The following is a 22531-nucleotide window of genomic DNA, read 5'->3' on the forward strand; positions in this document are numbered from 1 at the left end:
TGAGGCTTGCCCCAGCTGGTGGGCAGGGGATGGATGTGTTGCCTTCACCCAGCTGCTGCCACCACGGGGCACAGGGTGGGCATATTTCCAGGCAGATGCTCAGACTTGGTCCGTGGTTCAGCATGGTCCTAGGACCCCGTATACCGTTGCTCTCCTGCCAGGGCTGTGTTTTGGGGGCAGCTCCTGATAGCCTGAGGCTGTGCCTGTTCCCTACTCCCGACACATCATGTTCCTTCTGCCAGAAAATGCTAATCAGTTGCATTTAAAACAGAGATAATTCCAGGTCTGATTAGCAGTGGTTGCTGCCGGGTGTCACAGCCTGAATGCCAATGAAGGCAACAGCCGGGCATCCAGCGGGCTTGGGGACTCTGCCTGCCCCATGCTACCCTGCTTCTTGCTGCCCCTCTCCACTGGCCCTAGGGACTGCAATCTGACAACATGCCCAGGACCAATATCACTGCCTGGTAATCTTCCTCAGCAGCTACGTGCCCTGACCCAGGGATTTCCCTCTTCTCTGCTGTGACCCAGGGCATGTGCCTCTTCAGTGCTGGAAACCAGTGGGGTCAGCCAAGGACCAGGGTCAGGGATCATGCTAGAAATGACAGCTGCTGTGGCTATAGCCCTGGGGAGGCTGATGGAAACAGTCTCCAGGCACATTCAGCCCCTGGCACGATGCGTGGAGGTCCTGAGGTCCCCCTGGTGCTGGGATCTCAGTCCCTGTAGCGTTACTGCTCTGGAAAGCTGAGCCCATGCTGCTCTCTCCCTCCAGGGTACAAGACTCTCCTCAAATGCCTGTCAGGGAAGTTCTGCCAGCGGGAGCTCATTGGGATCATGGGGCCCTCCGGTGCTGGGAAGTCCACACTTATGAACATCCTGGCTGGCTACAGGTAAGGCTGGGGGGAAGCTAGTGGGTCTAGGGGTGCAGGGCTGGGGATCCTGTGCTACATTCCCCCACACCTCTTTCCTGCAGGGAGACTGGCATGAAGGGCCAGATCCTGGTGAACGGCCGGCCACGAGACCTGCGTACCTTCCGCAAGATGTCCTGCTACATCATGCAGGATGACATGCTGCTGCCACACCTCACCGTGCTGGAGGCTATGATGGTGAGCAATGCGGGAGCCAGGCAGCCTGCTGGGCTCTCTTCGGGCATGCTGTGGAGGCTGACATCAGGCCCTTCCAAGGGCTCTGGAACACGGGAAGAAAATCCTGCCGTTCTTGTTCCCTTTATCCTGAGCCACTGCTGCCAGCCCTTGGCCAGGCAGGGATGGGGCCACAGTGCAGCCGATTCTGCTCCCTACATCTGACAGTTGTGTCTCCCTGCCCATCCTCTCCCTGCAGGTCTCTGCTAACCTGAAGCTGAGTGAGAAGCAGGAGGTGAAGAAGGAGCTGGTAAGTGCAGAGGAAGGTGGGCCCAGGCCCCCTCATCTCTCCCCAAGACAGGGGCAGTAGGGAAGGCAGGTCTCTGAGGAGACCAGGGGATGCTGAGGGGCTCCTGGCAATGGAGGTCTGAAGGGAGGTGGCAGGGATAGGGTGAGTGTCCATGAGAGCCCATGGTGAATGAGGCTGTCTCACAGGTGAATGAGATCCTGACGGCCCTGGGGCTGCTGGAGTGCTCCTACACCCGCACCATCTCGCTGTCAGGGGGCCAGCGCAAGCGCCTTGCCATCGCCCTGGAGCTGGTGAACAACCCTCCAGTCATGTTCTTCGATGAGCCCACAAGGTGAGACCGCAGGGGCCGGGGCTCCCCAGCACTGACTGCCCAGCTGGGCTTCCCCTGCTGGGGGACGCTGGGGTGGCCAGCAGCCTCCGGGGCGCAGCAGGGCTGCGAGAGCTGAGGGTGGGATGTGACTGTGCCCACCAGGGCTCCAAGAGGGCTGCGGCATGGCAGAGCTTAGGCTGCAAAGGCATGCTGTTCTCCATTGATCTGAGATGAGGGTGGCCACGAGGGGAGGCAAGCAGGGGCATCTTTAGGATGTACTTCTCCACCTCACAACTCTTTCCTTCTCTTTCTGCTGTCTCTTTCTCCTCCACCCCATCCTGCATGTCCACAGCGGTCTGGACAGTGCCTCCTGCTTCCAGGTGGTTTCCCTGATGCGATCCCTGGCTCAGGGTGGGCGCACCATCATCTGCACTATCCACCAGCCCAGCGCCAAGCTCTTTGAGATGTTCGACAAGGTTTGGGCTGGGCTAGGACACAGGATACTTTTTTTTTTTTTTTGGGGGGGGGGGGGCCCTCTGGCCCCAAGACCCAGGAAAGAGGCCATGGGAGGGGTGGGCTGGAAGCACTTGACCTGGGTCTTGTGTGGCACACAGCCCTGATGGCTGGGGTCTGGCAAGGGTGTCTTGTGTCACCCTAGGACAGGGAGGTGGGTAGGAGCAGATGACAGTGTCCCTGGCTGCTCTGCACCTGCCGTATCCTGGCTTTTTCTTGCAGCTTTACATCCTGAGCCAGGGCCAGTGCATCTTCAAAGGCATCGTGACCAACCTCATCCCCTACCTGAAGGGTCTTGGCCTCCACTGCCCCACATACCACAACCCTGCTGACTTCAGTGAGTGCCCCTATCCCAGCTGGGGTTGTGGTGGGGAGTAGAGGGTGGGTCTACTGGGTCCAAACCCAGTGCCCAAGCCCTAGGGGCTGCCCAGCGTTGCCCTGGGTTGCCCAGGGAGCAGGGCTGCCCATGCCCTTCCCGTTAAGTACTGGCTGGGCAATGCTGCCATGTAGTGCAGCATCGCAGGGTGGGGTTGTGCTAGGCTCCCACTGCCCTGCCCTACGGGGTCATGGTCTGGTCAGACCAACAAAGTGATGGCAAGGGGTGGCTCAGCACTTCTCGGGGGTCCTGTCCTCCTCCACAGTTATCGAGGTGGCCTCAGGAGAGTACGGGGACCTCAACCCTGTCCTGTTCCGCGCCGTCCAGAATGGCATGTGCACCATGGCCGAGAAGAAAAGCAGCCCCGACAAGACAGATCCGTCATGTCCGGCACACTGTGTGACGGTGAGTGGGGATGAGAGGAGCCTCCTGTGGTGATGGGGAGTGGGAGGTAACAGGTTGCCCACCCAGGGACCCCTCCGTCCCCACTGCCCCACAGTGCACGGATATCCTGTGATGCCTAGAGCTCCTTGGACATGGTGGGGAACGTGGAGCTGTTCAGCCAACCTCTGCTTGCCTTGAGCAACGGCTCTGTGCTTGCAGCTGGCAGTGCTGGGGGTGCTCACAAGGGGCACGCTGGGAGCGTTTGGGTGCCATCCTAGTAGGAAACCTATGCTGTGAACTTGACCCATGTGCCTGACTTGCCTGTGGACTTGCAGGATGTGGACCACATCGAGAGCCACACGTTTGCCACCAGCACTTCAACTCAGTTCTGCATCCTCTTCAAGAGAACCTTTATCTGCATCCTAAGGGACACGGTGAGGGCAGGGCAGGGCAGGCTGAGCCAGGGCTGAGGGGATGGGGCTTGTTGGTCACTGGGGACAGGCAGAGACAGGAGTTGAATGGGGGCTGGAGTGGAACTCACCCTTGAGGAGCAGGCAGGCTGTCCTCTGCTCCCCTGGGATGCTCATGGGATGTGGCCCTGCCTTGCTGAGCCCCTGTACCCTCTGCCTGCAGGTGCTGACCCACCTGCGGTTCATGTCCCACATCTGCATCGGGGTCCTGATAGGGCTGCTCTACCTGCACATTGGCAACGACGCGGGCAAAGTCTTCAACAACACTGGCTTTCTCTTCTTCTCCATGCTCTTCCTCATGTTTGCCGCACTGATGCCCACCATCCTCACCTGTAAGGAGATCTTTCCCCTACACCGATTCACTGCTCCCAGCCCTTGGGGTGGAGGGGGGTGCTCCAGCTGTGTGGGAGTGTGTCTGCTGGATGGTGTATGGTGGGCCAGATGAATTGGACAAAAGGGGGGAAATAAGGGAGGAGAGGAAAAAAATTCAAAGAAGAGGGGGAAAACTTCTGTTTGGTTATATTGCAGTTCTGCCCTTTATTTAATATTTGGCTAGAATGTACTTGCTGGCTCAAAGCAGAATGCTGGAATTATTTCTTTTGCTGAGAAAATGTCTGTAAAGCTGCATTTTCAGTTGCTTCACCTCTCTTTCACTTCCTCAGAAAGTTTGCCTAAAAACCCCCAGCCAAGCTGACTTTTCCATGCAGAAAGTTCCCACATCAGTCACTGACATTTTTTCCCTGGTGAAGATTTGAACATCCACTCATGGTGCAGGCAGGAGGCTGCCTGGTGCTCTGTGCCGGGGCAGTAGCACATCTGTCTGCACCAGGGCAGGTGGGAGTTGGGGCTGGAGCAACCCAAGCCAGGGCACAGCTGGCCACTAACTCCTTGTTTCCATGCAGTCCCCCAGGAGATGTCTGTATTCCTGCGAGAGCACTTGAACTACTGGTACAGCCTGAAAGCCTATTATCTGGCAAAGACCATGGCGGATGTGCCCTTCCAGGTGAGCTTTCGGCTGCACTAAAGCGTAGCCCCAGTGCTGATGTGCCTTCCTTGGCACAGCCAATTGCCCGGCTACCCCAATACCTCAGACTGGCCTTTGGGGGGTCCCTGCAGCCCTCCATCCCCCCCTGGAAGGTCTGTGGGGTGAGGTTGGCCATGGGTCCAGCAGAGTGGTCTCTTTGCTGCCCCTCTCCAGGTGATCTGCCCCATCGCGTACTGCAGCATCGTGTACTGGATGACAGGCCAGCCACCCGAAGCCACGCGCTTCCTCCTCTTCTCTGCCCTGGCCACCGCCACAGCCCTGGTGGCCCAGTCCCTCGGGCTTCTCATCGGAGCTGCTTCCACTTCCCTACAGGTCAGATGGGGCCAAGAGAGTGGAGACAGGAGGAGAGTTGCAGGGGGTCCCACGACAAGGAGGGGTGGAGGGAAATGTTGCCCACAGGCAGGTGTGTGAGTGCCACAGGCGGTGCACTTGTGGACAGGGACATGACACCCGGTGGCCTCTGCTCCCCAGGTGGCCACCTTTGTGGGACCCGTCACTGCCATCCCCGTCCTGCTCTTCTCGGGCTTCTTCGTCAGCTTCAAGACCATCCCCACCTACCTGCAGTGGAGCTCCTATGTCTCCTATGTCAGGTGGGAACCCATGCTCTGCCCAGAAGCTCTCTGCCCAGGGCTCCCGTTGACTGGGGAGAGAATGGGGCTGCCTGGGGCATGCGGTGACTCTCGTGGTGTGCTCTGCCCTAGGTATGGCTTTGAGGGTGTCATTCTCACCATCTATGCCATGGAGCGTGAGGACCTGGAGTGCCTCGAGGACTTCTGCCCTTTCCAAAAACCCATCAAGATCCTGCAGGAGCTGGATGTGGAGGAGGCCAAGCTATACCTGGACTTCCTCATCCTCGGCATCTTCTTCATCATCCTGCGGCTCCTGGCTTACCTGGTCCTCAGGTACAAAGTCAAATCAGAGAGATAAAGGGGCCATGGGGCCCTGGTGCCGTTCCCAGGCCTGGCCTGCTGTGAGAGACGTTCTGCAGATGGACACAGTGCTCCTAGCAGGTCATGGACCGTGGCAGAGGCGTTGGTAGGTGCCAGCCAGGCCTGGCTCAGTCGAGAAGGGTTTTGAGACATCTCGGAACTGTTTTAACCTTTCCACACACTCTTCATTGCAAGTTTTGTACAGCCCTGGCATGTGCCACCCTCTCCCCCAGGACCACCAAACACCATGGAGCTTGGGTCCCTTCTTGTCGCCCTGCCTGGCACTGCCCTTCTCTGCCAAACACATCGGGACACTGGGGTCAGTCCTTGCAGAGGTGGCTCGGTCCCCAAAGCAAGGCCAAGAGGAGTTGGCTGCTCCGGGCAGGAGGGGAGCGGTGCCCTGGGGCTGCCTGAGCCTGGGGCTGAAGCCGGGAGGAGACACCTGCAGAGCATGGATCCGTAGTGCAGCACACAGCCCTGTTGCTCGCCCCGGCCAGCAGCATGTGTGTCAGCGCTAAGAAGAGCCCAAAGATGCAACAGGCCAAGTTACACAAGGCTTTAGTGTTTCCTGTCACTGTAGCCACAGAAATGGCTGCATCCCCTTTTTCTTTCAGCACAAATCCTCCCTCTTTTTTTTCTTTTTCTTTCTTTTTTCTTTTCTTTCTTTTTTTTTATAAACCCCACTGCTTCCTAGTCTGCATGGAGGGTAGAAGGAGCCAGCAGGCAGAGAAGGGCTTGAGGCTCTGTCTCAGACTTCTGCTCAGATGCCATCCTCACAGATGGGATCTTCAAACCCGGGGATGTGGCAGGATCTGTGGGAATGGGACAATGTTCTCAGACCTTAGGGATTCTCATGTTCAGTCCCTGTTGTTTTGGGGGTCTGAGCCAAGAGGATAAAGTCAACCAACATGGAGAGAAGTGACTGATCCCTTCAAGTGCTGCATGGAGTGGGGAGGATTTAGGTTCCCACAGCCTGCCAGTGCCAGGGAGCTGAAAAGCAGGGCTGGGCTCAGCCATGCCACCACTGGAGCCTCTACTGCAGGAGAAGAGCTGGTCCTGAGCCCTTCCCTTGCACCATCTCGCTCCTCACCGCTCTTTCCCCAGCACAACTGTGGCTGTCTCAGCAGAACAAGGAGGACGAGCCTTGCTCAGCATCGGCTATGCAAGGAGGGGACGTGCCAGCCCCAGGGACGGCTGGCCTTGTCACAGTGCAAACTTCCCAGGGTAACACTGCGCAGAAGGGGGTCCCAGCAGTGCCAGAACTGGAAGGCAGGTGAGATCTCAGAGCGATTTGTTTGCATTGGGTGACCTTGACGCTGGGAAGGGCTTTGCACTTTGTGACTGGTATCAGGAAAAGGTCCCTTTTGGCAAGTGTATCTGGTGACTCCTCCAAAGCCACCTGCCTCTCCACACCTCTTGCAGAGGGAAGGCATTTTGGCATCTCACTGGCTCTCCAAAGGAACGGTGCCGAGACCAGAGCTGTTGGGGCATCTGCACATACTGCTGTGCCGGGAGCACAGCACACTGCTTATCTGCATAGCACAGGCCTGTCTCTGATTGTGCTGGCACTGGTGTCGCAGGGCTGCATTGGTCACCCACGCACATGGGAACCCACTGCTTTTTAGTGAGCATGGACATGAGGAAGGCACTTCTGCCCCATCCTGGCATGCTGGGCACTGGTTCAAGTGCAGACTGTGAGATGCTGCTGCTGGCAGTGTCTGAGCAGCAGGGGATTGCAGGGCAAATGCCAGATTTCAGCAAAATCCTCGAGACTGTTCTTTGCTTTTACTGGCTTGTGTTGGGACTTCTCTGCACAGCAGGGTCTGGCTGGCCTGCAGGTGGGCGGCAGATGTGTGGCAGTGCTGATGCTGGGCACTCAGCAAGGTCGTATTTCCCCTGCCTGGACAGATTCACTGTGAGGAGCTTGTAGCCATGGGGCTCTCCTGGACAGAAGGTCTGTAAGCAGGACATGCCATGATGCCCTTTCCACGCTGAGCACTGAGGATTTCCCCAGGGGCTCTTGTCTGATTTACCACTGTCCCTCACAAAATTCCCCTCCACTCCTGGATCTTCCTTCACTGCAAGCCCTGTGCCGTGCTGTGCAGTGGAGCCATGCCGGCCTATGGGGGCTGCAGTCTCCTGGGCTCAATGCTGCCAAATGCAGCCGCAGAGGCACAGTCAAGTGGGGAATGGTCCCCATGTCTGCTCTGTCACGAGCTGGATGGATGGGAGCCAGGGGGGTGGTGGAGCTGCGGGCTGTCACCCTTCTCCATCTCACTGTCCATGGGGCTGATGGGACTGATGCCCCACTTCTGTCCTACTCTTGGGCTGTGGCTAGTTAAGCTTTGCCCAGCACAGTGTGCGCTACTGGGCTGAGGATTTTACCCTGGATGGATACTAGGTTGTCAGGAGGTGCCAATGGTGCAGTTTTGCACAGCTCCTGCCTCCTGCGCACTCCCTGGCAGTGGGGACTCTCGTGGTGGGTCCTGCTTCCTGCAAACTGGAGGCACCTCTGTCCCCAGCGCTGTGTCCTGCTGCTGTCTGCACCCAGCACACGGTGCCTCCTGGGACACCCCTGTGCCATGGCAGCCAGTGCCACTGCCACTCCGGGAAGGACCAAGATGAGACAGACTAGCGATGACCCACGTGTGGAGCAGAGGTCCCTGCCAGCAGGCACCCATGACTGCCACTGCCCGTGTCCCCCACACACAAGGATGCTGCAACAGAAGCCTTTGCTGGCCAGCCTCTGCTGCTTGCAGAGAAACCGCATGGGACAGGCTGCCCGAGCTCAGTGTGGCTGGAGGGACACTATGCGGGCAAGTGGCTCTACAGGTGGCTGCTCAGACCAGCCTGGCAGAGGTCCCTGCCAGCAGGCACCCATGACTGCCACTGCCCGTGTCCCCCACACACAAGGATGCTGCAACAGAAGCCTTTGCTGGCCAGCCTCTGCTGCTTGCAGAGAAACCGCATGGGACAGGCTGCCCGAGCTCAGTGTGGCTGGAGGGACACTATGCGGGCAAGTGGCTCTACAGGTGGCTGCTCAGACCAGCCTGCCCGGGATGGGGCCGTTGGCAGCACCCCCAGGATCTCCAGGACAGTTCAGCACAGCCCAGGCCTCCTGCGCTGGTGAGTGCACAGGTTGCAGAGTCCCAGCTGACCAGGTACACAGCCACTGTGGGGCAGAGGGCCAGGGAAAGCCCTGGAGATGGAGGATGGCTGTGTCGCCGAGCTGGGCAAGGGTGCTGGGGACTGAGGGTTATGGGGCAGCTGCCCCTTGTCCCCAGGGCCAGGGCAGAGGGAGCCCTGAGGCGCCCCAGAGAAGGGCACCGGCACTCCAGCGGAGCTGGCAAGTGAATGTGTTGGTATGAAGGGGCTGCAATGAGCGAGCGATCTGGGCACCCCATGGCACAGAGGGCCTGGGTCTGGCAGACCCTGCCCCAGGCAAAGGCACCCTTGGTAGTGCTGAAGGGGTAAATGGTGCCCAAGGAATGAACTGAGCTGAGGTGCCAAAACAGGGCCATCTGTTGCCCCTTCCGTCTCAGCAAGGATAGTCTCAGAGACGATGGAAGGCACAGAAAAATGCAACAGGATCAAGCACATTTACACTGAGCCCTGCAGGCTGGTGTGGCTGGGCTAAGCACTCGGGATTTATCGCCCCTCCTCTTCCCAGATGGCCCCCTGCCCTGCAGGAGCCAGGCAAGAGGGGTTGTCTCTGCCCTGGCATGGCAGAGGGATGGGCTGCAGCTGCCCTGCTCCAGGGGCCCCTCAGTGGAGCAAGGCTCAGCTGCTCCAGCCCACTGGCTAGCGGGCATCTCTCCAGGACAGTCTCTTCAGGGCAAGATAGGCACTGAGCCGGGCTGCAACGGGACCCCTTGGCAGTAACACTGGTTGTTTTGTGGTGTGGGGCCAGGGGTGCCCAGGCTGGGTCTTGCCTTGTCCTGAGTGGCTGGGGAGCACCCGTGTGCTGGGCTGGCATGCAGCAGAGAGGATGCACTTTATCAGAGCAGAAGGGCGGGGCCGTGGGTGCTTCTGGCTGCAGGAATCCCACCAGGGAACGCGTCTGGATAATCATGAGGAGTGTGATGGAGGAGAGCAGGCTTTTTCCCCCACACCTCCTCTCCCCTCTTGCCCCCTGCCTTCCCTTGCGATGCACTTTGAATGGTTGAAGCTGTGGTTCAGGCCATGCCTCTGGCTCACTGGAAGCACCGGTTGAACCTCAACCCATCTAAAACTGCTTCAGTCCCTTAGCCTGGCTCCTTTAACCCACAGGCACGGTTGTATCAGGTACTGCCTCTCCCTCATGCGTGCTGTGAATGCAGGCAGGCAAGCAGGGATATGGCCTCTCACCACACGCATGTCCAGGCCACCTTTGTCACGCGCACAAGAAGAGCAAATGCATCATCACCTGGCTGGTGCTAGAGTCTGCTGGATGGGAGACTGGGCTAGAACAGGGAGCAGACGGGGCTTCTCCCAGGGTTTCACCCCTCTCTCAAATCAGGCAATAAAACAGTGTTTCCCTCTCACTGTGCGTGGACACTATTTGTCCTGTCCCTCTGCCATGGGAGCTCCGGGTGCCACAGGCCACAGCCTACGGCTGCATGGGATCTCTGCGTGCATCCCCGCCACGCTGGACCCCGTGGTTTTCCAGCCTTCGCTGTGTCCACATGTGCAGAGGAGGTTGTACAGTGGGGGGCATGCGCGATACAGGGCGGGGGCGGACGATGCAGAGAGGTGCAGCTGTTGAAACCCATGCTTCCACATGACCAGGGGTGAGCTGCTTTTTTCCTGGGACTGCTTGCCAAAATAAGATGCAGATAACAGCTCAAAGGCCGAGGGAGTCTGCTCGCACGGCTGTAGCTCTGCTGTGGTACCCGTGTGTGGGTGGCATTTGCCCCAGTCCTTCTGCCTTGCTGAGAAGAGGCTGCAAAGTGGGGCCAGGGCACTGCTGCCCACAGCTGCAGCCTGGCAGGAACTAGGCAGGGCAGAGGTGAGCCCCTGGGCTCTGGGGGGAGCACGGGGCTGCTGGCAGGGCCCTGCTGGCTCTCCGGGCTGTGCCGCACACACAGGTAAGTGCCCCGCAGGGACAGGGTGCCCGGATCCCAGCTTGCTGCTGGTACTCATCAGTGTCCAGAGGACCCCAGGAGCTATTGAGCAGGCAGAGATGTTGTGGCTTATTTCAGTCGTTCTGAGATGCCAGCTGTACTTGTTGGATTTCACACATCAATAAAACTTATATTTATAGTGTACTGCCTGGATGCCTCCCCTCCCTGAGCGGCCAGAGGGCATGCATGTGTGGGGAGACTGTGTGCGCGGGTACACCCAGGGGCATCCTGCGTCGGGGTGCGGAGGTGGGTGCTGGAGGGGACAGCACGCAGGCAGGTGGCTGCACTCTTTGCTGGGGTTGGGCACAGAGTGTATGCAAAGGCGTGCAGGGACGTGTGTGTCCGTGTGGGCTATGTGCAGGCCTTTGGGGTGCAAGCGTGGCCTCTGGGGTTACCCAGGTGTGAACCCTTGAGCCCAGCACCCCTGGCTCAGCACTGCTTGTGGCTGGCTGGGGTGGGCAAGCGCTTCCCGGGACAGCACCCGGGGACCAAACAGGGTGCATGCAGCCCTGCAGACACCGCTGGCTTTGGTCTCGGCACCACCTTACTTAGTTGCCAGAGCACATCTGCAAGCAGCAAGAAGGTAGGTGTATATGTCTCTGTGTGTGTACATCTCCATGTACGTGTGTCACACAGCCAGGCAAAACCAGGCGATGCTGGGCTGCCCTGCCAGCACATCTTCCTCTGGGCTTTTTTACCTGGGGGGCTGCTGTTGTCTCGCTCCCTGCCGTGTGCTCTGTGTGAGGCGGCAGCAGCTGAGCATGGGGGGATTTCACGCCGAAGCAGGACTTGTCCTTGCGGGCTCCCGTTGCACAGCTGGACACCAGCTGGGGATGCAGAACCACCAGATGTGTCTGGAGAACACCACACCCCCCCTCCTTGCAGCACTACTGGTAAGACCCCAGGACCGTCCCCATACTGCGTGTGTCCCTGTGTTTGGGGGTACAGGTGTTTTTCCTCGCCGTTGTGCCTGCCAGCCGCTCTGAAGCGGGGCCATGGCTGCTCTCCCCGCTCTGCTCGGCGGAGCTGGCGGCCGCGGTGCGCGGGGCGGGATGGGACAGGACGGCGTTGCAGGAAGTTACAACTGCAAAACAGCCGCCTCCGGAGAGCAGCCTGGGCAGGGATGGAAGGAGGCAGCTGAGCGGCAGCGGGCTCTCCTCCATGGCCTCAGCGCCTGGCAGCACGAGCGCAGGGAGCCGTAGGCTCAGCCTCCCTGGCAGGGAGTCCTGCTGGAAGTACCCCTGCCGCTTTCGGCGCTTTCGGCGCGGCCGTCGCTCTTGCCTTGCTCTGCACCGTCCTCGCCATTTACCTGGGCTCCGGGTCCCCTCACCGCCAGGCCTTGGCCACCGGAAGCAGGGAGACGGGAGGCAGCGGTCACCAGTGAGCGAAGGTGTGTGGGCCAGGCGTGCTCCAGGGGTCCCTCAAAGTGGGTCCGCAGCAGGCGGGCGGCACGGGGCCCTCCGCTCGGCAGAGTGCCCTCGGCGGCCGAGTGCCAGGAAAGCGGCCAGGAGCCGGGCGTGGGATGCATTGGGGTTCACTTGCTGCAAAGGCTTTGAGGCCAGGACACCCAGGTTCAAGGTCAGCTCCACTGCCCCTGTGCCTCAGTTTCTGCCTCTGGAGAACATGACGAGGGACTGCAAAAAGCCTGGGCTGTGGGAGGTGTGAGCAAGCTGTCCCCCTACTCGTCCTCTCCTGGGGAGGCCAAATACAGAGAGGTTTGCATGCTGTCCCTTCCTATCTACTGGGGTTCACTTACACCCTCCCCACCCAGCGCCTCAGTTTCTCAGGATGGTCGGGGCTGTGAGCGTAACCTGTGCTCCTGAAGGATCACCCTGCTGAGCTGGGGTGGGAAACTGAGTCAGTGCCGGCACAGCCAGTTCTGCCGGACTGCGGGGCGGGTAGGGTGGGGCGGGGCCCTGCTGTGTCCTGTCGCTGCAGAGCAGAGCTGCCGACCCCGTCCTGCTCTGCCCTGCGGAGCTGGGCCCATGCAGGACAGCTGCTCAAGCACTGCGGAGCTGCTGAGCACCTCATCCACGTCTGGACATGGGTGCTTTGCCTGGGAAAAAATCACCCTGTGCTGGGCTGGACTCAGGTGCAGCCCCAAGGGACCAGCTGAGCCCCCACAGCCCCTTGCCAGCCTGTGCCCCAGCTTCTGCTGGCTGCAGCCTCCCCAGCTGCTTTAAACGGGAGGAGGCTATGCTCAGCATCCCTGCGTGCTGCAGCTGCCTTGGCCTGGCAGGCCTGGCAATGGGGCTCAGCAGGTGCTAAGAATATGGCAAGGGCTGGCTGCTGGGGGACACCACCACTTGGCAGGGCCAGCCCACTGCTGCTCCTCATGGCCGGTGGGTTTGTGGGGTCAGCTGTGGGAGCAGGTCGTTCCTGATCCAGGCATCCCTGGGCTGGGGTGGGGGTACGTACAGCCTCAGACTGCAAAGCTGGGCTGGGACAGGGAAATGGCAGGTCCAGGCACCCAGCCTGCCCCATGGGCTGTCCCCTCTCTTTCAGGCAAAGGATGTCACGAGCCATGCAATGCCAGAGCTGCCTGCCCTGGGGCAGCTGGACACAGCTGTGTCGATCCCTGCCAGGGAGCAGGGGGACCCGAAGTGTGTATCTGTGTGCTGCTTCAGTGCCAGGTGAGCTGGACTCTGGGTCTGTGGGACTGTGACCCTGAATCTATCCTGCCCCCCGGGGAAGCCCTGCCCCTCGTGAATGTCCCTCCCCTGCTGCACAGTGGAGCCTGTACAGTCCGTGGGTCACCCAAGCGAGACATGAAGTCAGTGAGCGCAGTGGTGTTCACTCTGCTGGGCTGGAGAAGGCCATCCCTGACCGTGTGCATTCTTCTTCCCTGCCAGGTGCTGCAGACAGCTACTCCCTCAGGAAGATCCTTCGTGCAAGCAGCATCTCCCTCCCCAGGTATGGTGCCGCACAGCTGGGGCTTGGCCCATTCTGCCCTGTGGCCGTTCGCCACAGGACCCGGGTGGTTTAGCTGGCTGCCTTGGGACCATCAGAGCTCTGCGAGCAGAGATGCTGCTTTGCTTCCACCTAGAAAATAACCCAGACTCAACTCCTAGCCTGCTCTGAATTCAGCCCAACTTCTTTGCCCCACCATGGGTTTGCTGGGGATACACAGCACATGGCTTGCTGACCTGCCTTCAGTTCCCAGCCATGCCCTTGCCCTGGCCTTGCACTCTCCCTTGGTGCAGGGGAAGGAAGGGGTGAGCTGGCTCTGCTCAGCACTTCACACAACACTCACTTGTCATCTGCCCACCCTGCCCCAGGCAGGGCTTGGAGCTGCTGGCCCCTGCCGTCCTTGTGACACTCTCCTTCCTCTTGCAGGGGCTGTGTTCACTACCAGAGAGGGTCCCAGGAGCACTCTGTCCAGCCCAGCTCCTCTCGCCATGGCCTGTCCCAGCTGAGGAACGTGGCCTCTTCTGGTAAGCTTGCAGCACTGTGCTGAAGAGAGTGGAGGGTCGTGCACAGTGGGTTTGGGGGCAGCTGCTGTCCTGGGCAGTGTGAGGGCTAGCAAGAACTGGATTTTGTCTTCCTCTCTGCAGGCACCTCACTGCAGTACCTTGGGGCAGGCAACTTCCCCAATCCCCTGCCAGTGAGAAGCCCTTGACTTGTCAAGCACTTTCCTCTTCCCAGATGCCATCAAGAAACACCAGAAGAGCCTGTCTGCATGGTTCAGCCACCAACCCAATGAAGAGAGGCAGTTTGGCCCTTCCTTCTCGCTAGATGCAGTCCACGTGGACCCAGTGATCCGGGAGAGCTCCTTGGAGGAGATCTTGAAGCCCTTGCCTGACCTAACCATCCAGAATCAGCTCCAGCAGCCCTGCAGCCGGGTTATCAGCCTCCAGAACCTTTTTGATGTGGATGCCTGTGGGCGGCAGGTGAAGAACGTGGTGTTGTATGGCACCGTGGGCACAGGGAAGAGCACCCTCATCAAGAAGATGGTAGTGGACTGGTGCCATGGTCGCCTACCCCACTTTGAGCTGGTCATCCCCTTTTCCTGTGAGGACTTGTCTCATAGTCATGCCCCCATCTCCCTGCGGCGCCTCATAACCAAGAAATACCAACACCTCCGGGACGTGGTACCGATGCTGGGCACTTCCAACCTTAAGGTGCTTTTCATCCTCAATGGCCTGGAGCGCCTCAATTTGGACTTCCGGCTGGCTGGCACGGAGCTGTGCTGTGACCCCAGTGAGCCTGTGCCTCCCTCTGCCATTGTGGTCAATCTGCTGCGAAAATACCTCCTGCCAGAGGTCAGTGTCTCCCTCCAGCTCCTTCATGCTGGATGAAAGGCTGGGGGTGAGCCCTGGGGCGTTGCAGGCGTGGCCATTGTGCTAATTGCTTGTAGTCCAGCTTGGCTGTGGGCAAACAGGCAGCCTCCATTCCTGGAGGGACTCACCAAAGTGGCCTCATGTCACTTAGTGGTTTGTCTTTGTGGGATCTTTGGGAAGGCCTGGTAAGGATGAGGCGGCAGTCTGTGGGGCTGTGGTCTTCCAGACTTGGTATCTGACTAGCAGGGGATGGGGAAAGCTCTTCTGTCCCTTCTGCCTGGGTCAGATTTGAACTAACACCCTTTGGGCAGCGGCTTCTTGAACGCCAACCCCTGGGTGGTGTGATCCTTGTGCACCTATATGTGGGTTACACACTTGGGACCCTGCTGAGCTTAGATCAAAGCCGCAGAGGGAGCACCTCCAAACTCACCCAGCCCTCTGCTTCCAGGCCAGCATCATTGTCACCATGCGCCCATCAGCGGTGCGCCGGATCCCTGGCAAATATGTGGGCCGCTACGCTGAGATCTGTGGCTTCTCCGACACCAACCTGCAGAAGCTGTACTTCCAGATGCGTCTCAGCCAGCCTGGCTGCAGTGGAGAGAACAGTATGGGTAGCAGTTCAGGCGAGCGGGAAAACTTGGTGGAGATGTTGTCAAGGAACTTGGAGCGCCACAACCAAATAGCCGCTGCGTGCTTCTTGCCCTCTTACTGCTGGTTGGTGTGCACCACGCTGCACTTCCTCTACTTCACCAGGACGGTGCCTCCCAGCCAGACTCTGACTGGCATCTACACCAGCTTCCTGAGGCTCAACTTCAGCGGGGAGGTGCTGGACAGCACTGACCCCACCAACATTTCCATGATGAAGTACGTGGCCAAGACGGTGGGCAAACTGGCCTACAAAGGGGTGATGTCCCGCAAGACCTGCTTCTCAGAGGATGACCTGCAGCAGTGCTTTGAGGTGGAGATGAAGACTGAAAGTGAGCTCAACCTCCTGGAGGTCTTCCGCAGCGATGTCTTCCGCTTCTTCCTCAGTCCGTGTGTGCAGGCAGGCAAAGAGCACACCTTTGTCTTCACCGTCCCTGCTATGCAGGAGTACCTGGCAGCCCTGTATGTGGTGCTGGGTGAGAAGAAGACCCTGGCACAGAGAGTGGGTAAGGAGCTGTCAGATGTCATTGGGAAGGTGAGCGAAGATGTCGCTGTCGTTCTGAGTATCATCTCCAAGGTGCTGCCCTTGCGCTTCCTGCCAGTGCTCTTCAACCTGCTCAAAATCTTCCCTCGCTACTTCTCCCGGCTGAGCGGTAAGGACCAGGATGCTATTGCCCACACCATGGCAGAGGAGCTCTTCAAAGAAGAGGACTACTACAATGATGATGTCTTGGACCAGATCAATTCCAGCATCCTGGGTGTGGAGGGCCCCATGCGCCACCCTGATGAGGCCCCTGACGATGAGGTCTTTGAGCTCTTCCCCATCTTCATGGGTGGGATACTGTCCCGCCGTAACCGTGCCATCCTTGAGCAGCTGGGCTGCTCCATCAAGAACCTGGCAGCCTTTGAGATCGCCAAGGCCATGAAGAAGACGGTCATCAGGAACAGCCGCAAGGGCCTGCCCCCCTCTGAGCTGATGGACTACCTCTTCTTCCTGCATGAGTTCCAGAATGAGCGTTTCACAGCTGAGGCCATCCGCTCCCTCCGGACTGTCAACCTCTCATCTGTCAAGATGACCCCTCTTAAATGCTCTGTCCTGGCATCTGTCATGGGCACCACGTGCCATGAGGTGGAGGAGCTGAACCTGACCTCCTGCAACCTTGACACAAGCAGCTTGAGGATCCTCTTCCCTGTCTTACTGCGATGCAAAGCTCTCCAGTAAGTACCATCTTCTGCCCTTGGGCAGTGCTCAAAAAGTGGGCTCGTCCTCACCTCTGCCCGTCCGGGGATACGCTAGGAGCCCGAGCAGGCAACGGTATGGAAGGGCATGCGTGCCTTTGTTTATCCTCAGTGCAGACCTGGGGGACTACAGCTTCCAACATGCAACACTCTTTGAGCAGCCTTGCTAGGGCACTGCATGCTGGGATTTGCAGTCCCAACACACCCTCCCGCAGGAGTCTTTGGGCAGCTCTCTACATCTGGTGCCGCAGGCTGGGCTGCCAGCTCCCCTGGCAGACCCAGGTCCTTCCCATTGCCTTGGCCCCCGGAGCCAGCCGGCATCCCCGCGTAGCCTAGCCCTGCTGCGGCTGACTCCGGGCAGGAGTTCCGCTCCAGCCCGGCTGTGCAATGCAGTCTTCCTCTCGCCCGGGGGGCGGCGAGCCGTTCTCAGCAGAGATGGATCCAGCTGCGCGGCGGGGCTGTGCAGCACTGCCTTCCTCCAGATGCTCGGGAGGTCTTGGTGGGGTCCTGATCCCTCCTCAGACCTTCACCCACCCACTGCGGACCCTGCACCCCCAACACCTCCCTTGCTTCTGCTGGCACTGGCTTTGCTGGCTGATGCTACCCAAACCCTGGTGCGGTTTCGGCGTGCTCCCTTTTGGAGAGGAAGCCTTGCGTGGCTTTGTCTGGGGAGCCCAGGCAGGGTGGTGATGGGGGGGGGCGGGGGAAAAGGGGAGGGAGCAGGGCTGCCAGCCCCGCAGGTTACAGCCATTTTGGTCCTACCACCCCCGTCTCTCGCTCTGCATCAGTCTGCAGCTCAACAGCCTGGGCCCTGATGCCTGCAAGGAAATCCGCGACCTGCTTCTGCATGACAAGTGCGTGGTGAGCAACCTGCGGTGAGTACTGCCTTTGTCCTTGCGTGAAACTGTCTCTGCTGCCCACCATGTGCCCTGGCCCTGGGCCCCCTGCCCACCCTCAGCATTGCCCTGAGCTCCTGTGTCCACAGGCTGGCAAATAACCCTGTAGGTGAGCAGGGGGCACAATACCTGGCCGAGGCGCTGGCAGGCAACCGCTCGCTGACCCATTTGTCCCTGCTGCACACTGCGCTGGGAGACCGGGGCGCCGAGGTCATTGCTCAGCACCTGGCCGAGAACCAGCACCTCCAGGAGCTCAACCTGGGCTACAACTCCCTGACGGACACAGCTGCCCTGCATGTGGTGGAGGTGGCCAAAAAGCACGCAACGCTGGACAAAGTGCAGTGAGTTCACTCTGCCCTATCTTCCCTCTTGCAGGCAATGCCTCTGACCCAGTGTCCCTCCCTGTGACAGTGAGGAGGGAGCCCCTGTCTGTCTCTGCATGCTGTCCCCCAGCCCTCACAGTGTCTCCCACTCCTTTTGTCTCAACCCACAGTCTGTACTTCAATGACATCAGTGAAGATGGCAAGCGGGCACTTCACAGCCTGCGCATGGACCGGGACGGAGTCAGGGCACTGGTCTTCCTTACAGCAGGCACCGATGTCTCTGACTATTGGTCCCATATCCTGAACGTGGTGCAGAGGAACCTGCCTTTCTGGGACCGCGAGCGGGTTCGGCAGCACCTTGCCCTCATCCTGCAGGACCTGGAGAGCAGTCGGAGACAGACTGCCAACCCCTGGAGGAAAGCCAAGTTCCTACGAGTTGAGAGTGAGGTCAAGAAGATGCTGGGGAAACTGCAGCATGGAGCACTCTAACCTGCTGTCCAGCCACCCGGCCAGGGAGGGAGCAGTGCTGCTGGGGAGGAAACGCTGGAGTGTGCCCCAGCAGGGCATCCCCTGTGCCCTTATCCGCGTGGAGATGCCTAGTGGTCGGGTGCTACCAAGGCTATCAAAGGTGCTGGGTACGTGGGGCTCAGCCCTCATCTGCAGGCAAGGCTGACGTGTGGGAGAACTCTACAGAGACCAGGCCAGGAGCAAATGGGACTCGTTCTTCTGGGCTTGTAGATACCCAGCCCCTGCACCCTGGCCACTGCTGGCCCAGTCACAAGCCACAGCAGTGGCAGACGGGCGGGACTCAGGCTTGCTTGTGAAACCCTTGGTAGCATTAAAGTGCACCACTTTGTTTCCACTGAAGCATGCTAGTGCCAAGACTCGATCTTGTCTCCGGGCCCTTCCTGGAGGAGGAATGTGGAGCTGCTGGTGCAGCTGTCCCTCCAGCAGCTGGAGGGCTCTGGCCCTTCCCCATCTCACGGGGCTAGGATGGGGCAGCGCACTTCTTCTCCAGCCCCTGCCGAATCAGCTGGTCTTCCCCACTGTGAGCTGCCCTTGGGGGCAACTGGAAGCTGGGACAGCAGGATCTGTTCCCTAGCTGGGGGTCTCAGGGTGCTGGGCCCTGTTCCCACCTCTGCTGGGTGAGGGCTGGCAGTGCCCTGGGGCTGGGAGGACAGAGGAGACCTCGAGGCTGTTTAACCATTAAACCTGGGGCGTCTTGGAAGAGGCGGGGACACTGGCTCCCCTGCCACTTCACCCTGTACCTTGCTCCCTCTAGCATTGCCTGCAGCCATGAAGCAAACAAAAGGTATGTGCCAGGGCAGTGGGACTGTGGGGACCCTTCCCACACACACGTCTGCAGACCATGCTTCTGCACGGAGCAAGGCAATGTCAGAGCCCAGGCAGGCCATGGAAAGGAGCGAGAGGCATCCAGGAAAATGCAGATGGATGTTGTAGGGGTGCTTGGCAGGAGTCCCCTCTCCTTGGGTTTGGGAGTCCTTGTGCTGGAAGCGGTGGGGAGGGGTTTTATGGGGAGGTGCATAGGGGAAGGCCTCTGTCTCCATCTCCTGGTTCCAGCTAGCTCTGTGGGGCCCTGGTCACCCTTCTCATCCCTCACTCAAAAGCTCTGTAAACCCCCAGGACTAACCTCCATCTGCATACCGCTGCCTGGCCCTTCTTTCCCCTGGTGCTGCAGGACCCTGCTGCGCTGGGCAGCGGGTGCTGGCTGGACCCAAGCAGCAGGCGTCCTGCTGCTTTGAAATGAAAGAGGGCAGTGGTGATGGGGCCAAGGGCTGAGCTGTGCCCGGGGAATAGGCTGTAGCTGGGGGGCAGAGGGGCTGGGGGGGCTGCGTGGATGCCGCGAACCCACTTCACCTGGCATGCTCATCCTGCAAATAAACAAGCCCTGAGTGCTCAAGAGCCTGGGGTGTGGTCCCAGCATGCTGCCTCCTGCACTGACCTCTCCTCTCCTTCTGCAGGGCTCGAGGGTGACAAGAAGTCCATCATGTAAGTGCTGAGCTCCCCTTGGCCAGGGCCTTCCTGGGCTCATGGCCCCACAACCGGGCTGTGCTGGGGCACATCCTCAGCTGAGGTGGTGTGGGTCATGGCTGCCAATCCCAGCTCCCTGCCCCAGGAAGGTCTTCTCTGAGTCGTTCGCTCAGGAGAGATGTGGGGGACAGTCCAAAAGATCCCTTCCTGGCTGTTCCCAAGGGAAAGGAGGCACAAGAGCTGTGGCCCCAGCTGGCCCTTTCTGGGAGGAACGGGGCTCCCCACAGCAGGGCTGGGGAAGGCGGGGGAAAGGCTGTGCTGCTGCGCTGATGTGGCCTCTCCTGCCCTTTATCATTTCAGAAAATTTGAATTTAACCCCAAAGATGGGATCGACAACCCTGCCTTGTCGCTGACTGAGGACATGGGTAAATACCCTTATCTCTCCAGGGTGTCCCTGTGTCAGCACGGGGTTCTGGCAGCTGGGCATTGCTGGGGTCTGCAGCTCTCTCACACCAGGGAGCTGTGGGAGGGTGAACACATAAGGCAGCAGGGATGGGGAGACCCCAGCCCAGTTTGGGGTAGAGAACTCGTGTTAGGATCCATCCCTGCAGGGCCCCGCTCACAGGCTGTGCCCTCACACAGATGGCGAGGGCACGGGGGAGCCCCGCTTCTACCTCCTGAGCAAGAGCAGCACGGAGACCTTCGGCTTCTGCCTCCACGAGGAGCTGGGCTGCCGGGGCCATGTCATCCAGCAGGTCAAGCTGGGGGGGCTGGCCCAGCGCAGGGGGCTGCAGGATGGGGACCGGCTCCTCCAAGTCAATGGCCATTTTGTGGACGACATGGACCACCGCAGGGTAAGCTGGGAGCACCCCGGGTCTGTGGGAACGCTCGGGTCCTCCCCGGCCAGGGGCACAGAGGGTCCAGGACTCTCCTGCCTGCTGGGACCCTGATCCCACAGGCTGTAGTTGGAGGGGTGCACTGCCCAGGGTTCACAGTCTGGGTCCTTCCAGGTGGTGCAGAAGATCAAGGCCAGTGGGAACCAGGTCCTACTGGCAGTGCTGGACGGTGACTCCTACGAAGCAGCCAAAGCTCTGGGCAGGGACCTGTCCCAGATGCTGCCGGCCCGCCCTCCTCCCGCTCCTCTGCCACATCACACGGGACAAAAGTGGGTTTGGCTTCAGCGTGTCAGGTCCAGAAGGTAAAGCAGGCAGCGGGATGCCATCACAGCAAACCTCCCCAGCACAGTGCCGTGCTTGCCCCAGACTACCTCTTCTCCCTGCAGGCGTGAAGGGCACCTTCCAGCTCTCTGTGAGGCAGGGTGGGCCAGCGGAGAGAGCAGGGGTGCCACCAGGCTCCTGGCTCCTGGAGCTGAACGGGGCCAGCGTGAAGAGCTATTCACACGCGCAGCTCACCAGGAAGGTGGGTGCTCCCAGTACGGGTGAGTGGGGAGCTGGGGTTGGCAGTGTCGCTGAGCACCCTGTGTTTCCTGTCCAGATTAAGCAGAGCGGCAGCAAGGTGACGCTGCTGGTGGCATCCAGTGCCGTGGAGGAGTTTTACCGCCTGCGGGGTCTGTGTGTCACAGCCGCCTTGGCAGACACCTCCTGGCTCCCCTTCAAGGTCCGGGAGCTGCACATGGTGAAGGGTCCAGCTGGCTATGGGTTTCTGCTCAAGGAGGATGACTGCAGCTCAGGGGCCACAGGTGAGGGGGCTGAGGGGGACAGTCTGTACCGGAGCAAGGCATGTCTGAGGGTTGGGAATAGCTGCAAGCCCTGTGCCCACAGCGGAACCCTGTCCCCACCTGCACATGGGGGTCAGCAGTGCCAGTTCCCCTCTGGCTGAACACCTCTGTGAGCATCTCCCCACCCTCTCTCTGTCCTGCTTTGGCAGGCCAGTTTCTGTGGGACGTGGATGCAGGGCTGCCAGCCGAGCAGGCAGGGATGAAGGAGGGGGACCGTCTCCTGGCTGTGAATGGTGAGAGCATCGAGGGGCTGGACCACCAGCAGACGGTACTCAGGATCCGTGCCCGTGATGACGAGGTGACACTGCTGGTCATTGACCCTGCTGGCGATGAATTCTACCAGTCGGTAGGTTTTGGGGACCCAGCGTGGTCCTGCACTGGCTGGGGGGCACTGGGGTGCTGCGAGGCTGCATGATGGGCTGGGTGTCTTGCCCCCAGGCCTGCACAGTGAGGCCCTCCTCAGGGGACCTGGCTTGCCGTGGAGCACCAGGTGCTGTATGGCTATCCTTCTTCTGCTCTTCCAGATTGGGCTGTCCCCTCTGCTGTCCTTTGAGGACAGTGACCCTGCCTTGGGCTCCCGCACGCCCTCCCTGCCCTCTCCCAGTGGCTCCCCTGGACTCTGTCATGTTGAGGTGGAACCAAAGGGACCTGGCTCCTGGCTGGTGGCTGCTGCCAACAGTATAGGAATCGCACAGGTAACCCCTCTCGCCAGGTCCTCACAGCAATGCTGCTCACAGCCTGACACTGCTCTGAGTGCTGGCACCCTACTGCCCTGCTTGTCCTACTTCCCTGGCACCTGTGATGCTGGCAGGAGCGGGCTGCATGGTCCCCTGGGGCCAGGCAGAAAGCCCCCTCCAACCTGGCCGTGGGGCAAGGGGGGAGTGTGGTGGAGTGCACGGG

At 59.9% G+C, this 22531-nt stretch overlaps 3 protein-coding genes across 3 annotated transcripts in view; all 3 read left to right on the forward strand.

The window, feature by feature from the left end:
* ABCG4 (ATP-binding cassette, sub-family G (WHITE), member 4) overlaps positions 1-5414 on the forward strand; it is a 7376-nt gene extending 1962 nt beyond the window's left edge. Inside the window, exons 2-14 of the mRNA XM_009710172.1 lie at positions 770-887; positions 971-1103; positions 1339-1389; positions 1575-1720; positions 2052-2175; positions 2435-2549; positions 2854-2993; positions 3308-3406; positions 3606-3774; positions 4345-4445; positions 4641-4799; positions 4959-5077; positions 5189-5414. Coding sequence (XP_009708474.1) covers positions 770-887; positions 971-1103; positions 1339-1389; positions 1575-1720; positions 2052-2175; positions 2435-2549; positions 2854-2993; positions 3308-3406; positions 3606-3774; positions 4345-4445; positions 4641-4799; positions 4959-5077; positions 5189-5414 — 1700 coding nt within the window. The remainder of the gene's footprint in view (positions 1-769; positions 888-970; positions 1104-1338; positions 1390-1574; positions 1721-2051; positions 2176-2434; positions 2550-2853; positions 2994-3307; positions 3407-3605; positions 3775-4344; positions 4446-4640; positions 4800-4958; positions 5078-5188) is intronic.
* A 7616-nt stretch (positions 5415-13030) lies between these two features.
* NLRX1 (NLR family member X1) lies at positions 13031-18390 on the forward strand. The gene is made up of 8 exons (XM_009710196.1): positions 13031-13151; positions 13371-13431; positions 13855-13952; positions 14164-14780; positions 15247-16661; positions 17471-17557; positions 17668-17919; positions 18072-18390. The coding sequence occupies exons 1-8, from the start codon at positions 13031-13033 to the stop codon at positions 18388-18390; spliced, it is 2970 nt and encodes a 989-aa protein (XP_009708498.1).
* Positions 18391-19197: 807 nt separating this feature from the next.
* PDZD3 (PDZ domain containing 3) overlaps positions 19198-22531 on the forward strand; it is a 3620-nt gene continuing 286 nt past the window's right edge. The window contains 9 exon segments of the mRNA XM_009710207.1: positions 19198-19213; positions 20116-20238; positions 20241-20318; positions 20536-20747; positions 20904-21017; positions 21019-21091; positions 21176-21592; positions 21781-21977; positions 22156-22326. Of these exon segments, the coding sequence (XP_009708509.1) occupies positions 19198-19213; positions 20116-20238; positions 20241-20318; positions 20536-20747; positions 20904-21017; positions 21019-21091; positions 21176-21592; positions 21781-21977; positions 22156-22326 (1401 nt within the window).

Source organism: Cariama cristata, unplaced genomic scaffold (assembly GCF_000690535.1).
Source record: "Cariama cristata isolate BGI_N322 unplaced genomic scaffold, ASM69053v1 scaffold26190, whole genome shotgun sequence".
In the NCBI taxonomy this organism is placed as follows: domain Eukaryota; kingdom Metazoa; phylum Chordata; class Aves; order Cariamiformes; family Cariamidae; genus Cariama; species Cariama cristata.